The sequence below is a fragment of the Pipra filicauda genome, unplaced genomic scaffold, assembly GCF_003945595.2.
Source record: "Pipra filicauda isolate LSUMZ 115617 unplaced genomic scaffold, ASM394559v2 scaffold334_size1588553_pilon, whole genome shotgun sequence".
NCBI classification, from domain to species: domain Eukaryota; kingdom Metazoa; phylum Chordata; class Aves; order Passeriformes; family Pipridae; genus Pipra; species Pipra filicauda.
The window spans coordinates 293099-314860 of record NW_024104459.1 but is presented as its reverse complement, the minus strand read 5'-3'; the positions used below and the strand labels follow the sequence as shown (position 1 = coordinate 314860).

The 21762-nt window shown below is 47.7% G+C and overlaps 7 protein-coding genes across 7 annotated transcripts; 4 read left to right on the top strand and 3 right to left on the bottom strand.

Moving 5' to 3' along the window:
* Positions 1-4867: 4867 nt before the first annotated feature.
* Positions 4868-6471, top strand: LOC113988019 (histone H1.01). Its single transcript, XM_027721244.2, has one exon. The coding sequence runs from the start codon at positions 4888-4890 to the stop codon at positions 5545-5547; it is 660 nt and encodes a 219-aa protein (XP_027577045.1). The 5' UTR covers positions 4868-4887; the 3' UTR covers positions 5548-6471.
* An 8-nt stretch (positions 6472-6479) lies between these two features.
* On the bottom strand, positions 6480-7317 carry LOC113988024 (histone H2A-IV). Its single transcript, XM_027721250.2, is given in 2 exon segments — positions 6480-7162; positions 7306-7317. Coding segments are annotated over 2 exon segments (597 nt in total). The 3' UTR covers positions 6480-6577.
* On the top strand, positions 7097-16409 carry LOC113988026 (histone H2B 1/2/3/4/6). Its single transcript, XM_027721252.2, has 2 exons — positions 7097-7696; positions 16314-16409. Exon 1 carries the CDS (start codon positions 7316-7318, stop codon positions 7694-7696), a length of 381 nt encoding a protein of 126 aa, XP_027577053.1. The 5' UTR covers positions 7097-7315; the 3' UTR covers positions 16314-16409.
* Positions 15131-15635, bottom strand: LOC113988023 (histone H2A-IV). The gene has a single exon (XM_039383979.1). The coding sequence runs from the start codon at positions 15607-15609 to the stop codon at positions 15220-15222; it is 390 nt and encodes a 129-aa protein (XP_039239913.1). The 5' UTR covers positions 15610-15635; the 3' UTR covers positions 15131-15219.
* Positions 15776-16409, top strand: LOC113988027 (histone H2B 1/2/3/4/6). The gene has a single exon (XM_027721253.2). The coding sequence runs from the start codon at positions 15933-15935 to the stop codon at positions 16311-16313; it is 381 nt and encodes a 126-aa protein (XP_027577054.2). The 5' UTR covers positions 15776-15932; the 3' UTR covers positions 16314-16409.
* Positions 16410-17798: 1389 nt separating this feature from the next.
* LOC113988022 (histone H3) lies at positions 17799-18373 on the top strand. Its single transcript, XM_027721248.2, has one exon. It carries the CDS (start codon positions 17848-17850, stop codon positions 18256-18258), a length of 411 nt encoding a protein of 136 aa, XP_027577049.1. The 5' UTR covers positions 17799-17847; the 3' UTR covers positions 18259-18373.
* Positions 18374-19610: 1237 nt separating this feature from the next.
* On the bottom strand, positions 19611-20168 carry LOC120323744 (histone H3). The gene has a single exon (XM_039383977.1). The coding sequence runs from the start codon at positions 20131-20133 to the stop codon at positions 19723-19725; it is 411 nt and encodes a 136-aa protein (XP_039239911.1). The 5' UTR covers positions 20134-20168; the 3' UTR covers positions 19611-19722.
* Between the last annotated feature and the right edge of the window lie 1594 nt (positions 20169-21762).

Genomic DNA, 21762 nt, shown 5'->3' with positions numbered 1-21762 from the left:
GCACCTCTGCATGGTGTGTGACAGTGCTTTGGCTCTAATTGTTAGCTAAAGTCCAGCCTACATCATGTATGAGTGCCACCATCATTGCCTGTGTGGCAAAAAATTGGATTGCCTACCAATGCAAATGTACCTGGAAGCATGTCACATCAGCATCTGGGGGGTCAGCAGCCAGGAGATGGCAAATTGTAGATCAGCTATACATGAACTCTGTGTCCAAGGACACTTTGTCCCTCATAGTAGCAAACACATTGCTGGCTGGAGAGGGAAAAGACATTTAGATTGGCCACATTGCTCCCTCTCTCTTACCAGAAGTCGCAGACAGCCCTGCCAAACAAATAGGAAAGAGTGGAGGGCAGAAGGCATGCAGAAGTACTAGGGTGTTGTGGAGAGGAAGAATGAGTTGCTTAGCTCCATGAGAGCTGCTCACTGGTCTGAGCAGCCAGGATTCAGTGCTGATGAAGATGCTGCTATGAAAGGACAGTATGGTGGCACCCCTTCTTGGTGAAAGCAAGGCACTCTCAATTCAGGAGGAAACAGTTCTCTTGGGGAGCTATAGCTGATGGAGCTTCTGTTCGTGTTGCTTACCTTTCACGGATACTTTGTCTCAGGGCTGGAGGTGTCCTCAATCGCTCACTGATGACTACATTCAAACAATGCCGGGGTGGTCCAGAACACAGATTGTCAAATATCTTGGGTTAGTTTTAGAATACCAAATTACATTAAGATATAAATAATCCTATTCTTTGACATATGACTGACTGAGGACCTTTTCATTGTGCGTGAGAAGGGTAAAAATGCGTTAACTTTATAAACTCAGTATAGTAAAGAAAGGTCCATATTTCCATATTTTTTTTCCTTGTTGGCTGTTCTCAGAAGGGCTTTGGCCCCCTGCATTTTTGCTGATTTTTTTTTTTCTTTCCCAGAAAGAATATCCTTCCTAGTGCCTCCTAACTATGGACATATCCAGGTTTTGGACTATAGTTTTTCAATTGCCAAATGACATGCCATGGCAATGAAGACAGGAGGCCTCAATAGGTGCCCCAACCCTTAACCAAGGGTACAGGGAGGAGTGTTCAACATTCCAGGAAGCTGAGTCTACAAGGACAGTCATCCATTGCCCTTCCCTATTTTATCCTGCTCACTACAGATGCTCATCCATACACTGAATTTTAAAAGCCTCGTGTGACCTCAGCTCATTTAGGAGCTTTAACAGCAGTAGCAGCTGCAACATTAGTATTAAGTAGGCAGAGACATGTTTTGCTGAGCTGCAACAAGTTTTCAGTTTGGTAGGTATCACTTTAAAATTCCTCAGCTACATGTTAAAAGTTGCTAAACTGTGCTGGCTGGTTGGATCACACAAGTCATTACATTTGTACCTCAGATGAAGGATGAAGTCACTGAGGGCAAGTAAGGCATGGGTGTAACACTGTAATAGGAGTGTAATCACGGTTGAGGGAGCGTTTACACCTCTTTCCTGTGGAACATGTAATCCCGAGTGCAGCACATAATATAAAGGTGCTCACCTAAATCTCTCTGGAAATTGCCATTTGAAGCATGGAGAGAGACTATGGTGCCCAGATGTAACAGCTGTACATCCTCCAGCTGTCCAAGAACGACTGACCACAGCACTCACCTACATTAGGTAGAGCAGCCCATTAGCCACATTTGTGTGGCTGCTCTCATGCTAATGCCTCCTAACAAAATTGTTTGAGAACAACTGCTGTGCTCCCTCTCATTATTGCAAACATATCTAAATATTCCCCAGAGCTTATTTTCTTAGGAACAAGTATTGGCAGGTCCTAAACTGGAGATGGGAATGTTTGATAGTTCTCAGGTGTAGCGCCAGTCCTTGGCTGTGGCTTATGTGTCTCCTTGCTTATGCCAAGAGGTCTAAATATCTAAATATGCAAAAGTTGGACAGACCTGGGTATCTGCAGGGAAGCAACATGCAGAGAGGGCTCAGATTGCAATCTTTTGCAGGTTTATGATATAGTGTGTCCTGCTGGGGTGCCCATGAGGTGAGAAGGATTGAATTCACTCATATGAAGTAGGCATTACTGCATGTAACAGTCTATGTGATGTCATCTTAATGAAATTTTTCTACAATATCCTGTATCTAAATCAGGATTATTTCCCTTTCTCATTTGCTCAGCTGGAGGTGAAACTCCTATTCCTGCCTTTTAGGTAATCCTTCACCACATTTTTCCTTTGTCTGAGTACATCTGTTTGTTCTATCTGAACTATCTGCTTAGATTGCAGAGTAGCTCTTTTTAAAATTGCCAAATACACCTTAACTTTCCAAAATATTGTTCCTGCATGTATTTCTTTCACATAGAGAAGAATATGTGTTCCAAGCAGAAATTCAACATTATTAAAGTTATTTTATGTCTTTTCTGCAAAACCATTAAAAAAAAAAAAAAAAATCCAAGCTTCTCTCTGTGTCATAAAATTTCTGAAACTTCAATTTATTTTAAGATAGTAGATTGTAACTGATGGAGATCAGAAACTGATATGCATATATTTAATGGTCCTTGTTGAGAATGGGAAAAGGGTAGCAACTGCTGGGAGAAAAGCCAGGCAGAAAATTGGAATAGTGACCATTTTAGCCACCTCCATTTCAGCCACCAATAAATGTGAATCAAAGCTCTGTGAAGCCACAATTGAGAGATGGAATATTTACAATTCCTCCAGCAGAGGTTACTGAAGTAAATGTGTTCAAAATAACAAGAATAAGCAACAGCAGTTTTTCATTTTGCTGATATGTCACTTACAGTCTGTGCTTTTCCACTGTCTATATGCTATGAAGTCTCTAGACAACTGTTAAATCTCATAGCCTCACAACAGTTGCTACCTTATTACGCTGTGCAGTCAAATCAATGGAAAGTTTTGGTCATTTATTTACAAACATACACAAGATAAAGGCTTAAAAAACATATATATTTTACTTTAATTTTGATAATTTCTAAAGGTATATCTGTAATATCCACATCCACTCCAATTTATTTAATCCTTGTATCCTTATTTTATGTTACACAGTATTAACAAAGAGGACCTTGAAAGTCACAATTTGATTAGCTCTTCTCTAAATTATCTTCCCATTGAAGCATTACAGAACTCAGGTGCACTTTTCCTGCAATATTTTTTTCTGGTATTTCATTCTTATGTGGTGGAGGTCGCAATTTTTCCCTTCATTGCACTTATTCATAGTTTCACATTCTATGAAACACAATTTTACAGCAAACTAAAATCTTTCATCTTATATACGTTTTTGGTATTTACAAAACAGTCATTGTAGATAAAACCATGAGATGGGAATAGAATTACACTTACCGAAGACTACCTATTCATACAATCTGAATTTTTGGTTGCTAATGTGTACTTAAATACTGTATTCACATTATGTGTTATATCTGTTAATACAAAAGGGTTGAGCTGTAGTGTAGTCTTTGTGATTCTTAAGTAACTACAAAAGGCAATGATAATATGCTTTTTTTCATAATTGGTTACAGATTAATGAAATATTCCTCAGAGCTCTGTTCTGTTCAGCATATTACCCTGTCTTCCACCAGATATCAGTATTGATTGAATCCTTCCTGGTTCTTTACGAACGACCTATGGCCTACCTCTCCCCTTGTTAAAACTCAGGTTATCAGAAAGCGCTCTAGTTTTTATCATGAAAGTATTTCCTTATTTCAGTAATTACCGTAAAATGCACAAGGAATAATTAGGTGGGTTGTATTTAGAGTGGGAAGAGGATTCAGAATTGGCTTAAGGTAAACCTTTGTGCATACATAGTCTGTGAGATGTGTAAGAAAAATCCAAACAGTAATATAGTTTTAAATTGTACTACTGTTAGAGAAAATACATAACAAGATAACATTCTCTGAGGAGGAAGAGCATAATTGCTAAACTGCTATGCTAGTCCTTGCACATCTTAAATTACCAGAGAAACAAAGATAATTTCCATAAATATCACCAGAAGTTTAGGAGATTGCTTTCTTGTACAAAGCTGCAGTTTTGTAACATCAGATATCAAATGACTATTTACTTGAAACTAAAATGCAACATGAAAAGTAAATAGCTTGATTTACTTAATAATTGGTACAAAAATTCATATAAAACAAGCAAACAAAAAGAAAACACCCCACACAAGGCAGTAGAGTAAGTTTGCCTCCCTTGTACTGAAATTCCAGGACATCAAAATAAGCCAAGTGTATGTTCATAAATCTCCAGATATTAATAAATTGCTTATGTTTCTATAAAAAGTGCAATAGGAGGCTGTATGAGACACTATTTCACTAGACTTTAGCGTTTTAAGAGGTAAAACACATGGTCAAAGGAACTGGTTCTTAATCCATATTCAGAGCTGAAAGAAGAGTTTGTGTTACTTCCTCCTCTTCAAAATCAGTTTAAACTGTCAAAATAGCTTTAAATCGGAAGATTTCAACTTTGACCCCAAGAAAACCCTCTAAAGAATCAGACTGAGTTGTTGCTGCAACATTTATGTCAAAAGGAAATTTTTAATTTGCAAGGAAAAACAAAAGTTTCTCTCTTCAGAGGTCTCTCCAGCAGCAGCACACGGGATTTATCGCCTCTCCTTTAACTCAAACCGCGTGTTTGCCGCTGGAAACTCTCCCGAACGCAAGTACCTGCTCTTCTCCTCCCTCACCGGGGAAATGGGGCGATTTGGTGGCAGAAATTCCGAGGAAAATACACTTTTGTTAGTCCAAAGAAACACAAATCGAGCACACCGAAGGGCTCCCCGGCCGTGCAGCAGGGCGGGCTCTGCAACGCACCAATCACCGCGCGGCTCCGCTCTAAAAATACGAGCATCTGACCCGCGCCAGCCCAATTGTGTTCGCCTGCTCCGCAGAGGACGCCGCCGCGATGTCCGAGACCGCTCCCGCCGCCGCCCCCGATGCGCCCGCGCCCGGCGCCAAGGCCGCCGCCAAGAAGCCGAAAAAAGCAGCGGCCGGCTCCAAAGCCCGCAAGCCCGCGGGGCCCAGCGTCACCGAGCTCATCACCAAGGCCGTGTCCGCCTCCAAGGAGCGCAAGGGGCTCTCCCTCGCCGCGCTCAAGAAGGCGCTGGCTGCCGGCGGCTACGATGTGGAGAAGAACAACAGCCGCATCAAGCTGGGGCTCAAGAGCCTCGTCAGCAAAGGCACCCTGGTGCAGACCAAGGGCACCGGTGCCTCCGGCTCTTTTCGTCTCAACAAGAAGCCTGGAGAAGTGAAGGAAAAAGCTCCCAAGAAAAGGGTGCCCGCAGCCAAGCCCAAGAAGCCGGCAGCCAAGAAGCCAGCCAGCGCCGCCAAGAAGCCCAAGAAAGCAGCGGCAGTGAAGAAGAGCCCTAAGAAGGCTAAAAAGCCGGCGGCTGCGGCGGCCAAGAAAGCGGCCAAGAGCCCCAAGAAAGCCGCAAAGCCAGGCCGCCCCAAGAAGGCAGCGAAGAGCCCGGCCAAGGCAAAAACGGTGAAGCCCAAAGCAGCCAAGCCTAAGGCAGCCAAGCCCAAAGCGGCCAAGGCGAAGAAGGCAGCGCCGAAAAAGAAGTAAATTATAATACCAGAAGAGTCCTGCTCTACATATTTTGTTATCCAACGGCTCTTTTAAGAGCCACCCACACTTTCCCTAAAGGAGCTGAGGCACCGAGGTCGTCCATAACCTGCAGCAGGGATCCAGTAATTCGTAAGTCGTCAAGAGGTCAATTGTGTATTTTTTTTTTTTTTTTTTTTTTTTTTTCTCCCTAGGATTACCGAAAGAAATGCTAACGAGCACGGTATAACGCGGCGGCTTTAGGGAAGTGTAGACTTTTTTTTCTCCGAGTAATTAGTTTGACTACCAGGAAGCAATGTTAAGCAATGTTTTGTAATGATTTGATAAAAAAGGATGTATGTTTTTTTAAAAGATGTATTTTGTAACAAAATAATGCAATTGCCAGGCACGCTACTACTGAGCCATGTCTAATCTGTTGTATTATTTCTCTTAAGGTGTCTCCTTAAATGCTTTTGTTTATCTGGGGGAGGAGGGGAGGGTTTCTTTATTGACACGAAAATAGCCCTGAGCTCTCCCTATCCTTTTGTTCCCGCTGAGAAAGAAAGCTTGAAGTATTGAAAAAGCCCGCTCTGACCAAGGATTGGCCAGCGGAGAGCCCGGCCCGCTGGCCCCCCCTTCCCCCTCCCTCCCCGAACATTACGCCTCTTATCTCTTGAACTGTATCAGCCACTCTCGGAGAAGAAAAAGGCGGAAGAGGGGGGAGGGATGGGAACTCGCAACGAATAGTGTTCCCATGTTCTCCGACATAGCAACTAAACGGAAAATATCCCATACCAGGAAGAATTTGCATGGGGAGGACCTTTTGGCACGCCTTTGTTAACGAAAACCTGGAAAGCGTTGCTACTATCATCAAGCCAAAAATGCTGTTAATAAATATGGAAAAAGACAAAACACGGGTTGAGTGATTAATATAAATTGGCATAACTGTGGTATGGATAACTGAGCTCTCTTATGATTTTGTGGGTGGCTCTGAAAAGAGCCTTTGGATTATTTTCTCCGGAGGAGACAACGTGCCGCTTTCCTTTTTTGTTTACTTGGCTTTGGCCTTGTGGCTGTCGGTCTTCTTGGGCAGCAGCACGGCCTGGATGTTGGGCAGCACGCCGCCCTGCGCGATCGTCACCTTGCCCAGCAGCTTGTTGAGCTCCTCGTCGTTGCGGATGGCGAGCTGCAGGTGGCGGGGGATGATGCGCGTCTTCTTGTTGTCGCGGGCCGCGTTGCCCGCCAGCTCCAGGATCTCGGCCGTCAGGTACTCGAGCACGGCCGCCAGGTAGACGGGCGCGCCGGCGCCCACCCGCTCGGCGTAGTTGCCCTTGCGCAGCAGCCGGTGCACGCGGCCCACGGGGAACTGCAGCCCGGCCCGCGACGAGCGCGACTTGGCCTTGGCCCGCGCCTTCCCGCCCTGCTTCCCGCGCCCGGACATCTTCCCTGGCTCGCTCGCCGCTTAGAACAACTCGCAGCAGGACAGAGCGGGCAGACGGTGCTCCCCGTCTACAGCCCCACTTTAGTACCTCGTCCCTTCGCTGATAGGCTGAGAAGTAGGTCTCGTCTGAGCAGCCAATGACGAGGCGAATCGAATTCTGACCAATAAAACCAGGCTATTGAGGAATGACGATGCCTTGCATTTTGCCCAATGAGAGTGAGTAAAGCTGATACTTCATTTGCATAAGGGGGCTATAAATAAGTGGCACAAAGTCGGTCACCGTCACTTCGCTTCTGCCCGGGAGCTGGAGCTGTTGTAGTGGTTTGTGGGAGTCGCACGTTCGCAGCCATGCCCGAGCCGGCCAAGTCCGCGCCCGCGCCCAAGAAGGGCTCCAAGAAGGCCGTCACCAAGACGCAGAAGAAGGGCGACAAGAAGCGCAAGAAGAGCCGCAAGGAGAGCTACTCCATCTACGTGTACAAGGTGCTGAAGCAGGTGCACCCCGACACGGGCATCTCCTCCAAGGCCATGGGCATCATGAACTCCTTCGTCAACGACATCTTCGAGCGCATCGCCGGCGAGGCCTCGCGCCTGGCGCACTACAACAAGCGCTCCACCATCACGTCGCGGGAGATCCAGACGGCCGTGCGCCTGCTGCTGCCTGGCGAGCTGGCCAAGCACGCCGTCTCCGAGGGCACCAAGGCTGTCACCAAGTACACCAGCTCCAAGTAAATAGCTGCTAGAAATACTGTATAACCCAAAGGCTCTTTTAAGAGCCACCCAACTTTTCAATAAAAGGGCTGTACAGTCAACTAAGAACACTTTAGTTTCCTGGTGTGGAACCTTATCTTGCAGTTTTGGGGAGTTTGTGCATGCCACTTATGGCTAGTTCTGTTAACATACTGGTTTGTAGTTTAATGTGTTATTGAACATAAACTAATTGGGCAATAAATCACTATTACTAGAGGCATTTTTAACTTTTCTCAAGGTGATACCACTTTTTGTTAATCTATGGTTCTCTTGCAACTTTTAATATCGTGTTATATGTGAGCAATACCTCACTGATCTCAGGGTTTGTGTTACATGTGTTGTAAATTAAAAGACTAAAATATTTCTGCTTTTTTTTTTAGCCAGGAAAATCAAAATTATTACTAATGGATTCTTATCTATGTACAGCATAGCTATTGTAAGATCTACCGTTTGATGCTGCTCAGTCTTTGGGGCTTTCGGTAGTTTTTATGGTAGCAGAAGTAAGAGAACCGCAGTGCACTGCACTATAAAAGTATTTATGTAGTAAAAGTGACATTTATCTTAAGGTGTTACCAATAACCCAGTGATTAATACAATTCAGAAGTACTGTCTGCAATCTTTGTCTTCAACAGTTGTCTTAATTATTATACAGTTCATGTGAATTTTAGAGTAACTTGCCTAGCTTCTCCCTATGACTGCTTGAGGTTCCCCTTGCAATTAAAAAAAATATGTGAAGTTCAATACTTTTTATACATATCTGACATTTCCTGCATTTATATGTCATTAATTGTATTAAAACTATTAAATATTAAGAAGCTAGGCACTGTGGGCTGACTTAGCAAGCTATCAGTTTATCATATAGCTACTTGTCAGGCTCAAACGACAGGTTTTTAGAATCACTCCATCACATTCTTGGATAATTAAATGCTACCATAGATGCAGATCAAAGCCATTATCACTTTTCGGCTGGGTCTGAATAATCCTGAATTTCAAGTATATATTCTGGACTTCTGAAGATACTGAATTCATAGAGGGACTCAGCCTTCCTACTATTGACTGCATGTTGTTTGGTAGTACAGGTAATGAGACAGGCACCAGGTCTCTCAAATCTGACATCTATTACCTAATCAAAGTTAATTTCAGCTTGAAGGTTTATGGGGACTTCTCAGATTGGATTTCAGATATCCAGTGGGAATTGGCATCCTCTGTACTCCATACTCTTCTTCAGCAGCTCGAAATGGCATTTTAGACATCTGCTCACCAAGTGCTTTACTGCAAACTCTGGAACACAGGTTGCATATTCTGGGCCTCTGTATATGTCCAACGCCTAAGAAGATTAATGAACCACAGTATATTCCAATCTCTAGGTTTTTATAAGGGTACCTGGCTCACTAGAAAAGGACTCTAGAAAAGGATTATATCATATGAGCACATAAATATGTTCATATTTAACATGATGATAATCACCAGAAGAATTTTACACTGGCTATTATTCTCTATAATCAGTCATGTGAAAGCACCCTAGTTCAAAATACAGCTATCACAGGGCAGCCCTGTTGCCTACGTTAAAATAGGAGCTTGGTGGTGCCTTTTGGACTCCCAGCTCATAAGCATTCATATTGCCTTTCCTGTCTTTATATGGTCCAGATTGCACACTTCATTAACATAGCTGTCATAGAAATTTCAGGGATTTTTTAATAGATTATTTCAGTATGGGAAATTGTTTCTAGGCCCATGAAACTTCGCTCAAGAAAATTAAATGCTGCTAGGATTGTTCCTTTCAATTTCAGTATCAATGATAAGGCAATATTAGGGGACTATAATGTGGACATAGCATTTGACATCAGATCTGATTGTAACACAACCCTTAATTTTCTAACAGTGCTGAGAAAAAAGTCTCTGAACTGACAAAAAGCAACTGTGTTTGTGGCATTCATTTTATCAAAAAGTTTAGGCTCTTGTACCCTAAGGCTTCAACTTGTTGAGCTTCCAGTGATAAGCAAGGCTATTAATCCTAACAATTCTCAACACCGGGATGTGCTAGAATGCATAATCTTTAAACAGGCCCTTCATGTTGTATTTTTATCTACCCTCCATGTCTACCTTCAAAATACCTCTTGATTCACATTAACTGAAATATAGGCTGTATCTGCATTTGGTTATGCAAAAATTTTTGTTAAAATACTTTTTTTGTACCATCACGTTTTTGTATCTTAAATTACCAGAGTTACATTACGGTTTAGTACTGTAGTGAATAACCAGCAATAAATAATACTGAAGAACCATACAACCAGTACAAAATTTATCATATCTTATTTTTATTAGAGTAATAAAATTAGCAGCACTCCTGGAAAATTCTCTAGATCACCATACCTACAGTAAAATTTATTTATATTCACTGTCATGTTTAAAAAAGAAAACCAACACCCTCTGCTTTTATTTCTACAAAAGTGAAACACACAAAATTTAAAACATAAAATTGAAAAAAATATATAAAATTTTAAAAATATATAAATTTTTTAAAAATAACTGTATTGTCTAGTTAACTGATTGAATAGTGAATTAGAAATTAGAAATAGGTGTCATACACCTGATCCAAAACCTGACCAACTATCTGTAGCAATTTTCTACTACTTCACAGTTTTGGTTGTGGTTTTTTGAGTATTTTTGTTGTTGTTGTTTCATTTGTTTTTATTAATGGAATAAATCAATATCTGCTCACCTGCTTATGAAATCAAATTCTTTTTCCTAATGGCCACAGATTATAACTACTTGACACACAGGGCAAATTATTGCAATGTTATTGTCACAGAGACCTTCTTTTTCAGTTTTAATAAAAAAAGAATATATTTTAAAATAATTAGCATTGTAGGAGAAAGTATTGATGGCAGCTTGGGAAAAATATTTGGTCTTACACACACCCATATATAATGGTTTTGGCCAGTAATGAAAATGTGCCCAGTTCAAATTGCAAATGAAAAAAAATTGAGACTTTGTGTTTCAAAAGCTGGTGTCAGGGTTAAGCCGTTCAGAGCACAGCACAGCTCAAGACAGGACACAAATCTCACTGGAGAAGAGGACTAAAAGTAAATGGGAACGTAGCTGGGAACTTCTCCCTTCCCATCTCATACACTTACAAGAAAGGAAGAAGCATTACAATGAGCAGGAACAGCTCTTTCCTCAAAGATTGGGGTCACAGAACAAGAGGCTTATGTAGGTAGAAAGGCCTTTTAGGCTTTGAGTTAAGTTTCTTTCATGGCTACAAAGAACTAAATTACTTGACAGCAGCCCTGATGGAGTGGTTGTTCCAAAAGCATTTCTTGTCAAAAATGATAATACATATTAATCACAAAGGTTCATCCTTTCATTTCTAACACTGAAAAGCTCAGGAAGCAATTCTGGACATACTTGCATTTCAAAACTAGAAAATAAGTTGCTTGTGTGTGAAAGGAATAACAGAATAGCTTGGAATTTTAATCACTAATAAAATCCACAGTCTTTTTGTATTTGTAGTTCTACTTGTATTTTCATGTAGATGTTTTACTTGCAAAGGTTACGGGAAAGTGGAAGAAACAATTCCTGAAATAAGAAGAGAGCACACATGGAGAGTTACATCTGAAACTTGGACTTCAGACAGAGGAGAGGATATTGACCTACCTTTGTGCAACATCAGATCTGTGAAGAAATGTACACACCTCCTGTAAGCTTCCCTTTTCTTTTTGTAGCAGGTAGCAGCCACTACAACGTTAAACAATCCGAACACTGGACATGATCAAGTTTTTATTTCTGCGTTATGCACTTGGGACACATCAAGGTCAGTATCTTTAATCATCCTGCTAGGAAAAGAGGACAAGAATTACCATAGGAATGCCATAGCCCCAATCTTTCTACACATAGACATGTCTTTAAACAGAGCTGCCTCCACCTGCGCTCCAAGCACCAGCGAACCAGACTGACTGCATCACAGGCAAATCCGGGTGCTTGGACACAGCTGAGCTGGCTCAGGAAGCCAAATTTACCTGAATCAGTTCTGCTCTCTACATGTGGGGACTTTTGAATACCTTCCATAGGTACAAATCCTACGAAAGAAGTGAAATGGTCACATGGATGTAAAGCATATTTAGCTGCTGGAGTTTTAGCCTTAGCTGATATTCAAATGTCAGGCAAAACCTCATGGGATGTGTATGTGTCATAATTCAGACTTATCATCGCAGCTTCTAATTGTGCATTTATTGACAGGTTAAAAATAAAACAATGACGATTTCCAAAATGTTGATAAAGGCAATCAGGGTGATTAACACTTCTAACAGAATGAAGGCAGGTAAGTCACCTACTCTTTTTGTTTTCATTTTTACAGTATTTTCCATCTGAGAACATTTGCATGGAAGATCGTATTTCTCAGCAGGATATGGCACAGAGTGAAGACATCAGGTGAACAACAGGTGAAGACAACAGGAAACTGCAGAAGAACTGTAGTTTATTTACAACATTTATCTAAACTAAATAATGTGTACTCTTCCATTTTACCTACAGGCTTCTTTATTGACAATGAAAGAGTTAAAAATACTTTAATTGGTGTATGGGGTGGGGGAAGTGAAGAGGAAATAGATTGCTTCTGGATTTAAAGATCTAATACCCCACTCTGCTCTTTCAGGAGATATCCAACCCTTTTCTTTGCCTTCTCCCTGCTGTTCCCAGAGGACTCTTGCAGTGCAGGGGGGTTGGAGGAGGCTGCAGAGCAGTATAGCCCAATCAGTCCCCAACCCTCGCAATGCCCCCATTCCCCCTGCAAAGTCCTTTTCTGCCCAGCTCAACATCCCTTCCTACTTCTCTTCAAATTGTCTCATGTTACCCTGCTCTCCCTCCTTCGACTCTTCTGTAATGGACCTTGGCTTCCTCCTCCCAGAGGCAGATTAGTCCTTGAGTCCCTGTCTCTGACACTGGTGTGGGGAGCGGGAAAATATAGTGCTTGTCATGGCCAGCCTGACAAACCTGAAGAATTTCATCACCGCTGGAGAAACAATGGGTCCTAGTGGGAACAGTCCACTCTGTTATTCACCCCCGGCTGCATTTATGCTTCAGCTGAGCTATCCTCTGTTAACATGCCCAAATGAAACTTGTGTGATTAAAGAACATGGAAAAGCCAAAGTGCTCAATAGGTATTAAAAGGCCTGTGAGTGTTTTGGTTATTTTTTTTCTGGTTCCTTCTCTCAAGGAACAAAACACACAATGAAGAAAAAACAAATAAAACACAAATTCATATGTGATTCATTCATTTCAATGCACAGCTATCTTGTCAATCCAGGGGCCACCGTGCACTCCGCCATCTGAAACTGTGCACGTACCCCTTTCCTCGAACATGGTGGGAGAAGATGGATGTGTAGTGGGGGGTTTGGGTGGGGGGTGCAGTGTCAGTGGATGGGCTGTGTGGGAGCAGGACCTGCTAGTAGGGACAGGAGGGGAGTGTGAGTGATGCACTGCCCAGAAAGCTGTCTTATCAGAGATGCTAAATGGGTCCCAGGAGGCAGTTTTCTCTTTTTCTCCTCCTTCTGATCAGAGGCATTTTCACATTCCTCTCCCATTCTGCTGATATAAAATCAAGTTATTGTCAAAGAAATATCCAGGTATCTGTCTGTGCTGGTTATAGGAGGCTACCAGTGTTCACAACTGCATTGTTAGGAAATACATATATTTTCAAAACCAATCTCCTTAGTTACCCCAGTGTTGGTAAACCATGTCTATAAAATATCTTCCCAGAAGTGTCTGGGTGTACAATATACATTCAAGGCCCTGTGACCCTTCATAATTTAGACCTCATGTAACCATATTTTTTTTTGGCTTTGTTTCCCACATGTATAATTCAAAACTAGAACTGTGTAATGACTAAACTCATTCTTCAGCAGGGAAGAAAGAGGAACGACTACAAAAATAACTATTAATACTCTATCTTCTTGACTATTACCATTGTATAGTTGATAGCAGAGCATTCATTTATAAGGGAAAGAAGCCCACAAAATTGTTCTCTTGAAAGTTTATGCAGTCTACAAAGTAAAATTTAAATCCACTCACACAACAACAAGATAATGTACCCAGGGTTGTTCATAGAAGTCTTTCCCATTGTTTATTACAATCTGATATGCAGACGAGAGTTTCATTATGTAGAACACACAAACACAGATAGGAGTGTAAACTTCCCTTATAGAGGAGTGAATATATCACCAACTTAATTTTAGGAAAATTAAACTCAGTAAACATCAGGTCCACAGATATGCCAGCTCACATCTCTCTTTTTCCCTAGACTGGAGGATAGAGCTGGGGAACACCACAGTCACAGTGAAAGCTGCTCCTGTTTCTCCAGTGCCAAGAACTGCAGAAGAGAGCCCCAGAAAGTCAAGAAGCTGTCAGGCTTCTGTGGTCAAGAGCTTGCACAAGACCACAAGAAAAGCCACACTAAAGCCAGAAGTAAATCAGAAGCAAGCAGGGCAGCACCAAAGCAGAGAAACAAACTTTTAGCCACATTGTGCCCTGCTGCATGGCAGCAGCTTTTCTAGGAACGACTCACTTTCTCCCAAAACAAAGTGTGAGCTCGAAACTCCCCATACCATGTGGAGAAGAGGACATGGATTCAGTGAGTAGTGCTAGCAAAATGAAATTAAGTGATAGTGTTTTTGCAGTTGAACGCAGTGACTGTCATCTTAATGGGACGTCACATCAGATGAGAACAGAGGACTCTTCCCTGCTTGAAACCTTTCCCTAGTGCTTTACAATTAGTTCTGCCAAGGAAAGCCAGTGGGATTCTCACATACGTGATAGTGTTAAAACACAGCAAAAATGGAAATCAGTCAGAAGCCCGAGGCTGGGAACAGCCCTCATGTTGCAAAACAATTGGTTCAGGGTCACTGCCAGGACTTCGGTAATTGTTTTAGGGCTTAATTTTTCATGTGCAGGCTTTGCTTCCCTTCCCACTCCCTTTTCTCTAAGTTTGAAACCTGGAGGCGCAACAGCAATCAGCTACTATTTAGTACTCTAGAACAGTAATAATATAGATTAGTACTGACTTCAGTTAATGTGGTCCTCTAGTAAGTACTGCACAGAGCCCTTAAAAGAAAGCCAGAGCTGATTGGCTACAGCTGTAATGTTTATGCCAGTTACAAAAATCATAATTGCTACTGCTAAGAGATTGAAAATATCCACTTTCCAAAAGCAGAACAGTTTACCAAACAATTAAAAAATCCTAAAAAGGCAACAACCAACAAGATGAATCTTAGTGGGGAGTACAATTTCTTTAGAAATATTAGCATCTACTATTAAAGCAGGCTTCCCACAAAACACAGGCAGATGGGAACGGAGAATAGCATCACTAAAGCAAAGCCTAGAAAAAAAGGCAGCTCACATGTTTCTGCCTCAGCTCACTAAAGAAAACCACAATGACTCAGCCCTTTATGACCAAAGTGGGTGGCTCTGAAAAGAGCCTTTTTGTTTCTTGATTTACTCTTAAAAAATATTTACTTGGCTTTAGCCTTGTGGCTGTCGGTCTTCTTGGGCAGCAGCACGGCCTGGATGTTGGGCAGCACGCCGCCCTGCGCGATCGTCACCTTGCCCAGCAGCTTGTTGAGCTCCTCGTCGTTGCGGATGGCGAGCTGCAGGTGGCGGGGGATGATGCGCGTCTTCTTGTTGTCGCGGGCCGCGTTGCCCGCCAGCTCCAGGATCTCGGCCGTCAGGTACTCGAGCACGGCCGCCAGGTAGACGGGCGCGCCGGCGCCCACCCGCTCGGCGTAGTTGCCCTTGCGCAGCAGCCGGTGCACGCGGCCCACGGGGAACTGCAGCCCGGCCCGCGACGAGCGCGACTTGGCCTTGGCCCGCGCCTTCCCGCCCTGCTTCCCGCGCCCGGACATGGCAGCCACTCAGCAAACCGGCGCTCGCTCCGCAGCCGAAAAAGCCTCGGTAAGTCCCAGCCCGGCCCGCCCGGCGCCTTATATACAACCCGGGCGGAGCGGCAGCGCCTGCTCCGATTGGCTGCAAGAAAGGAATCGTTCGGCAGCCAATGGCAAGGCGAATTCAGAGGAGGCCAATAGCAAAGCCGGGCGCGGGGCGAACCAATAGCGACGCGCCGCTGGGAACAGCACCGCTATAAAAGCAGCTCCCGCGGCCTCTGCGCTGTCGTCGGTTCCTTGTTTGCTGCTTTCGTGTGGTGAGAGTCGGTCGCGTGTTCGCAGCCATGCCCGAGCCGGCCAAGTCCGCACCCGCGCCCAAGAAGGGCTCTAAGAAGGCCGTCACCAAGACGCAGAAGAAGGGCGACAAGAAGCGCAAGAAGAGCCGCAAGGAGAGCTACTCCATCTACGTGTACAAGGTGCTGAAGCAGGTGCACCCCGACACGGGCATCTCCTCCAAGGCCATGGGCATCATGAACTCCTTCGTCAACGACATCTTCGAGCGCATCGCCGGCGAGGCCTCGCGCCTGGCGCACTACAACAGGCGCTCCACCATCACGTCGCGGGAGATCCAGACGGCCGTGCGCCTGCTGCTGCCTGGCGAGCTGGCCAAGCACGCCGTCTCCGAGGGCACCAAGGCTGTCACCAAGTACACCAGCTCCAAGTAAGCTGCCTCTGCAGCTCCCCCGTGCCAGATTTCCTTGACCCAAAGGCTCTTTTAAGAGCCACCCACCTTTTCAATAAAAGAGCTGATGCTGTGCTCATTTGTTCTATGCTAGCCCGAGTTTTTTTCCGGGAAAAAAGCAGTACCAGTGAAATGTAAAGTATAAGGAAAGCGGGATGTCGCTTGCAATAAACAGTGTGTTGGGTTGGGTAGCATCTGCCTCAGCGGAGCAGAGAACCTTCACAACTCGTTAAAAAAAATCCGAGGAAGCCCCCTTTTGGTGTAGTCTTAGGGGTGGTGGATCAAACAATAAACGAACGCTGTTTCGGTCTCTTAAAAAGCCCCAAACCAACAAATGTATCCTGGAAAGCCGGTGCGTGTTGTTTCCTCATGAGGTGTGCCAGCGAAAGACCGTGTGAATCGGGGACAGCAAAAGCTCAGGGGGTTATAGCAGACCCTGTCAGCTTGTTTTTAGGTTCTTTATTTTTTGAGCAAAAAGCTCGGGATTGAGGCGCTCGCTTCCCCTTCCGAGACCGGTATACGGACGGGAGGGCGACCAGGGGAAGCAAAGCGCAACGCTTCTCGGCGCTGTCGTCCCCGACCTGCACAGCCCCGGCCGTGGCGGCGAGCACAGGCTACCCCGCCTGGCTCTTCTCTGGCTGTCGCCCGCTTCTCCCTCCACCCCCCTGTCCCCCCGCGACCCGTCGGTCCCGCCGCCGCAGGGGCTGGAGCCGGTCGGGCAGAGCCGGAGCCGCGCGGCCGCCGGGCTCGGTCGGACCTGGGTGAGGACTGCGCGGCGCTTCCCCGCCGCCGGGCCGGGGGCGGCTCCCGAGGGGGCGGCGATGGGTGGCGCTCGTGGCCCTTCCTCGCTTGCCCAGGGCGCGCTCGCCGCAAGCGAACCGCGGCTTAAACCCTGGCGGGGGAGCAGCCAGGAAAGGTTCGTCTGGCGCGAACAGGCGGCTGCCCCCCGCGCCTTCTGTCCTTCTGTCCTTCTGCCGCGGCCCCGAACCCACCGCGGCTACTGAGCGGGAAGAAACAGCGAGCCCTCGGGGGAGAAGGCGGTGGCCGACGGGAGCTTGACCAGCGGTCCCGACGCCGGGGGCGGGCGAGAGGGGGAGCGGGTTTGCAAGAGGCCGGGCGCGAGGCGTGCGTGGGCGGCGAGGCCTTGTTCCGGTCCTGGCCTACGGTGGTTGCCGCCACCCGCCTGCCTTCCAAACGAGCCTTCGTGGCGGCGGGAGCCGGCGCTAAAGCGTTGCAGAGAGCCGGCAAAGAGCGAGCGGCGGCGCCGGGGCGGGCGCGGGGAGGTCGGGCCGGGCCGGGCCGGCGGCCGCGGGGAAGGGGCGGGCAAGGGGCGGGGCGGGCTCCCCGCGCGGGAGGCGCGAGCTTTTCCCGGGCTCGCGCGAACGGTCCAATGGCAGCCGGGCGGTCTCGCGCGGCGGCCAATGGGCATGGCGCTGCGGCTATAAAGAGCGCGGCAGCGCGGCGGTCGCTGCAGTGTCTTGTGTGTCGAGCGAGAGTGCGGCGGTGGTTGCGGAGCCATGGCGCGCACGAAGCAGACGGCGCGGAAGTCGACGGGCGGCAAGGCGCCCCGCAAGCAGCTGGCCACCAAGGCGGCCCGCAAGAGCGCGCCGGCCACGGGCGGCGTCAAGAAGCCGCACCGCTACCGGCCCGGCACGGTGGCGCTGCGCGAGATCCGCCGCTACCAGAAGTCCACGGAGCTGCTGATCCGCAAGCTGCCCTTCCAGCGCCTGGTGCGCGAGATCGCGCAGGACTTCAAGACCGACCTGCGCTTCCAGAGCTCGGCCGTCATGGCGCTGCAGGAGGCCAGCGAGGCTTACCTGGTGGGGCTCTTCGAGGACACCAACCTGTGCGCCATCCACGCCAAGCGCGTCACCATCATGCCCAAGGACATTCAGCTCGCCCGCCGCATCCGCGGAGAGCGCGCCTGAGTCTCCTGCCGCAGCCCTTCCTCGGCAAGGCACGCAGGCAGCCCACACAGACCCAAAGGCTCTTTTAAGAGCCACTACACTGGTCAATAAAAAGAGCTGTAATCCTGCTTTGAAATTGCTAGTTTTTAAAAGTGATTTTCAGCCTGAAAGCGTTTATTCTGGGGCACTAGCTCCTCTTATTTCTGTCCTGTCTTACTGTTTCCTCCATGTATAGAATTCTCCCTAATAAACCTGACAAGATACTAAAGGGGAATAACAGGTGCTTATGAACACCTGGGAAGGGGAAGGAAATACAAATCAAAGGGCTGAAATGAGAGATCGATATATTTCTTAAAGAGGGGTTGAGCAGACAACCTGAGGCAGGATGGAGGGCTCTACATCCCTGTGACAATGCTGGACTTTACACAGCTTTGAGGGAGAAGGGAGGTGGAAGGGCGGTGGGTGGGGGGACAGGATAGGGTCGAGTCTGTGTCCAGGAAGAGCCCCCTGTGCTCAGGAAATCTGCACCTTAAACTCTGCGGCTGGCTGGGTTAAAGCAAGAGCAGAAATTTCCTGTGGTTCTGTCAAACCTGGCTAAAACATATTCTCTAAAAAGGGGCTTCTGCCTTGTTCCAACGATCGTTAATGCCAGAAGCAAGAATTTCCACCTCAATAAATCAGTTTTAAGACTGGTCTCAAAATGAGGGACTACCACGCTGATGCCACAGAGCACCTGAGGCTTCTTTCTTGCAGCACAGAAAAGCACCTGAAAAGGCCAAGAAACTGATTGAAGAGTACTGTAGACAGGAATAACTTATCCTGTTTGTCCAGTTTTGTTGTCGTATAATAAAACACAGAAGGAAAGATTATGTATTTTCTGAGCATTTTTGGGGAAGGGGGTATTTTCAATAAGTTTAAAAAAAATCTTGGAGCAGAAATTTATGTATTCTTGCAATAATGTATATTAATGTATATGTATATATATATAAAGCTGTAGTGCTGATAAAATCAGCAATTTCACTGGGTGGGGGAGCAGAGACAAAATCAGAAGAGTGTAGGGGGAAATGTTAATACAGTCACTGGAGAACATTAAGTGAGTGCATGATCCAACTTTTATCCCTAGCCAATCTGATACAGGCCTTTATATGTATTCCCCTCCATTTTTGCCAGGTTTGACAGTTACAAGGATGTATAAGTAATTTTGCTTGGAGCTTTCAGTCCTGTCACACACTGTGTTTAAAAGGTACCTATTATTTTTCAGTATGTGCAAAGGACTACCAAGACATGCCAGAGAAACATTGGTTTCAATAAACTTTTATATGCAGAACACTAATAAAAAGAAGCTGAGAACAATAATATACCTATGGCAGTTACAAAGCAGGATTACAGCTCTTTTTATTGACCAGTGTAGTGGCTCTTAAAAGAGCCTTTGGGTCTGTGTGGGCTGCCTGCGTGCCTTGCCGAGGAAGGGCTGCGGCAGGAGACTCAGGCACGCTCTCCGCGGATGCGGCGGGCGAGCTGGATGTCCTTGGGCATGATGGTGACGCGCTTGGCGTGGATGGCGCACAGGTTGGTGTCCTCGAAGAGCCCCACCAGGTAAGCCTCGCTGGCCTCCTGCAGCGCCATGACGGCCGAGCTCTGGAAGCGCAGGTCGGTCTTGAAGTCCTGCGCGATCTCGCGCACCAGGCGCTGGAAGGGCAGCTTGCGGATCAGCAGCTCCGTGGACTTCTGGTAGCGGCGGATCTCGCGCAGCGCCACCGTGCCGGGCCGGTAGCGGTGCGGCTTCTTGACGCCGCCCGTGGCCGGCGCGCTCTTGCGGGCCGCCTTGGTGGCCAGCTGCTTGCGGGGCGCCTTGCCGCCCGTCGACTTCCGCGCCGTCTGCTTCGTGCGCGCCATGGCTCCGCAACCACCGCCGCACTCTCGCTCGACACACAAGACACTGCAGCGACCGCCGCGCTGCCGCGCTCTTTATAGCCGCAGCGCCATGCCCATTGGCCGCCGCGCGAGACCGCCCGGCTGCCATTGGACCGTTCGCGCGAGCCCGGGAAAAGCTCGCGCCTCCCGCGCGGGGAGCCCGCCCCGCCCCCGCCCCTTGCCCGCCCCTTCCCCGCGGCCGCCGGCTCGGCCCGACCTCCCCGCGCCCGCCCCGGCGCCGCCGCTCGCTCTTTGCCGGCTCTCTGCAACGCTTTAGCGCCGGCTCCCGCCGCCACGAAGGCTCGTTTGGAAGGCAGGCGGGTGGCGGCAACCACCGTAGGCCAGGACCGGAACAAGGCCTCGCCGCCCACGCACGCCTCGCGCCCGGCCTCTTGCAAACCCGCTCCCCCTCTCGCCCGCCCCCGGCGTCGGGACCGCTGGTCAAGCTCCCGTCGGCCACCGCCTTCTCCCCCGAGGGCTCGCTGTTTCTTCCCGCTCAGTAGCCGCGGTGGGTTCAGGGCCGCGGCAGAAGGACAGAAGGACAGAAGGCGCGGGGGGCAGCCGCCTGTTCGCGCCAGACGAACCTTTCCTGGCTGCTCCCCCGCCAGGGTTTAAGCCGCGGTTCGCTTGCGGCGAGCGCGCCCTGGGCAAGCGGGAAAGGGCCACGAGCGCCACCCATCGCCGCCCCCTCGGGAGCCGCCCCCGGCCCGGCGGCGGGGAAGCGCCGCGCAGTCCTCACCCAGGTCCGACCGAGCCCGGCGGCCGCGCGGCTCCGGCTCTGCCCGACCGGCTCCAGCCCCTGCGGCGGCGGGACCGACGGGTCGCGGGGAGACAGGGGGGTGGAGGGAGAAGCGGGCGACAGCCAGAGAAGAGCCAGGCGGGGTAGCCTGTGCTCGCCGCCACGGCCGGGGCTGCGCAGGTCGGGGACGACAGCGCCGAGAAGCGTTGCGCTTTGCTTCCCCTGGTCGCCTTCGAGTCCATACACTGGGGGAGAATGTGGCAGGCATCCATCCCTGAACACAGAATGACATTTGGAAGGGGAGTCGGTTTCCATTGCCTGTTCCACTAGATGGAAAATGCTACCCTGGGCCAGCAATGCAGAGCAAAAATTCTTTAGTCTTCACATTAAATGTGTATAGGCAGATTTCATTGCTGTTCTGCTTGTACTTCTACATCAAATTGGGCTCTCTTCTCATAAGGAAAACATACTTCTTGTTTGGACATCCTTTCTCCCTTTCGCTTTGCCAGACTTGAAAGTGACTTGTTTGGGGATTTCTCAAGGTCTTGCCCTCCACAGACGGGTCTTAATCCCTTGACTTCAGAGTTGCATTCAGTTTCAGGCTTTACCTTACATGTTGTGCCTGTGCATCTCTGGTTCCACGGGCTCCACTTTCCCAGCTTGACCTCATCCCGACCTCATCCCAGCAGACTTGCCCAGTGATCCAGGGCCTTGTCTGTCCCCAGTCACTATGACCATCCCTCTCCCACTCGCCACGTACAGGTGCTGCAGGGCTGTGTCCTTGGTCATTGCATGGCCCTTCATGCCCTGCTGACTCCCTTGTCTCTCAACTCACTCACCTTTACAGGGCAGGCCCCTCCCACAATTCCTCA

What these genes read in the sequence shown, in the direction of transcription:
- LOC113988019 (XM_027721244.2), top strand. Translation starts at nt 4,888, where the DNA reads ATGTCCGAGACCGCTCCCGCCGCCGCCCCCGATGCGCCCGCGCCCGGC.
- LOC113988026 (XM_027721252.2), top strand. Translation starts at nt 7,316, where the DNA reads ATGCCCGAGCCGGCCAAGTCCGCGCCCGCGCCCAAGAAGGGCTCCAAG.
- LOC113988023 (XM_039383979.1), bottom strand. Translation starts at nt 15,609, where the DNA reads ATGTCCGGGCGCGGGAAGCAGGGCGGGAAGGCGCGGGCCAAGGCCAAG.
- LOC113988027 (XM_027721253.2), top strand. Translation starts at nt 15,933, where the DNA reads ATGCCCGAGCCGGCCAAGTCCGCACCCGCGCCCAAGAAGGGCTCTAAG.
- LOC113988022 (XM_027721248.2), top strand. Translation starts at nt 17,848, where the DNA reads ATGGCGCGCACGAAGCAGACGGCGCGGAAGTCGACGGGCGGCAAGGCG.
- LOC120323744 (XM_039383977.1), bottom strand. Translation starts at nt 20,133, where the DNA reads ATGGCGCGCACGAAGCAGACGGCGCGGAAGTCGACGGGCGGCAAGGCG.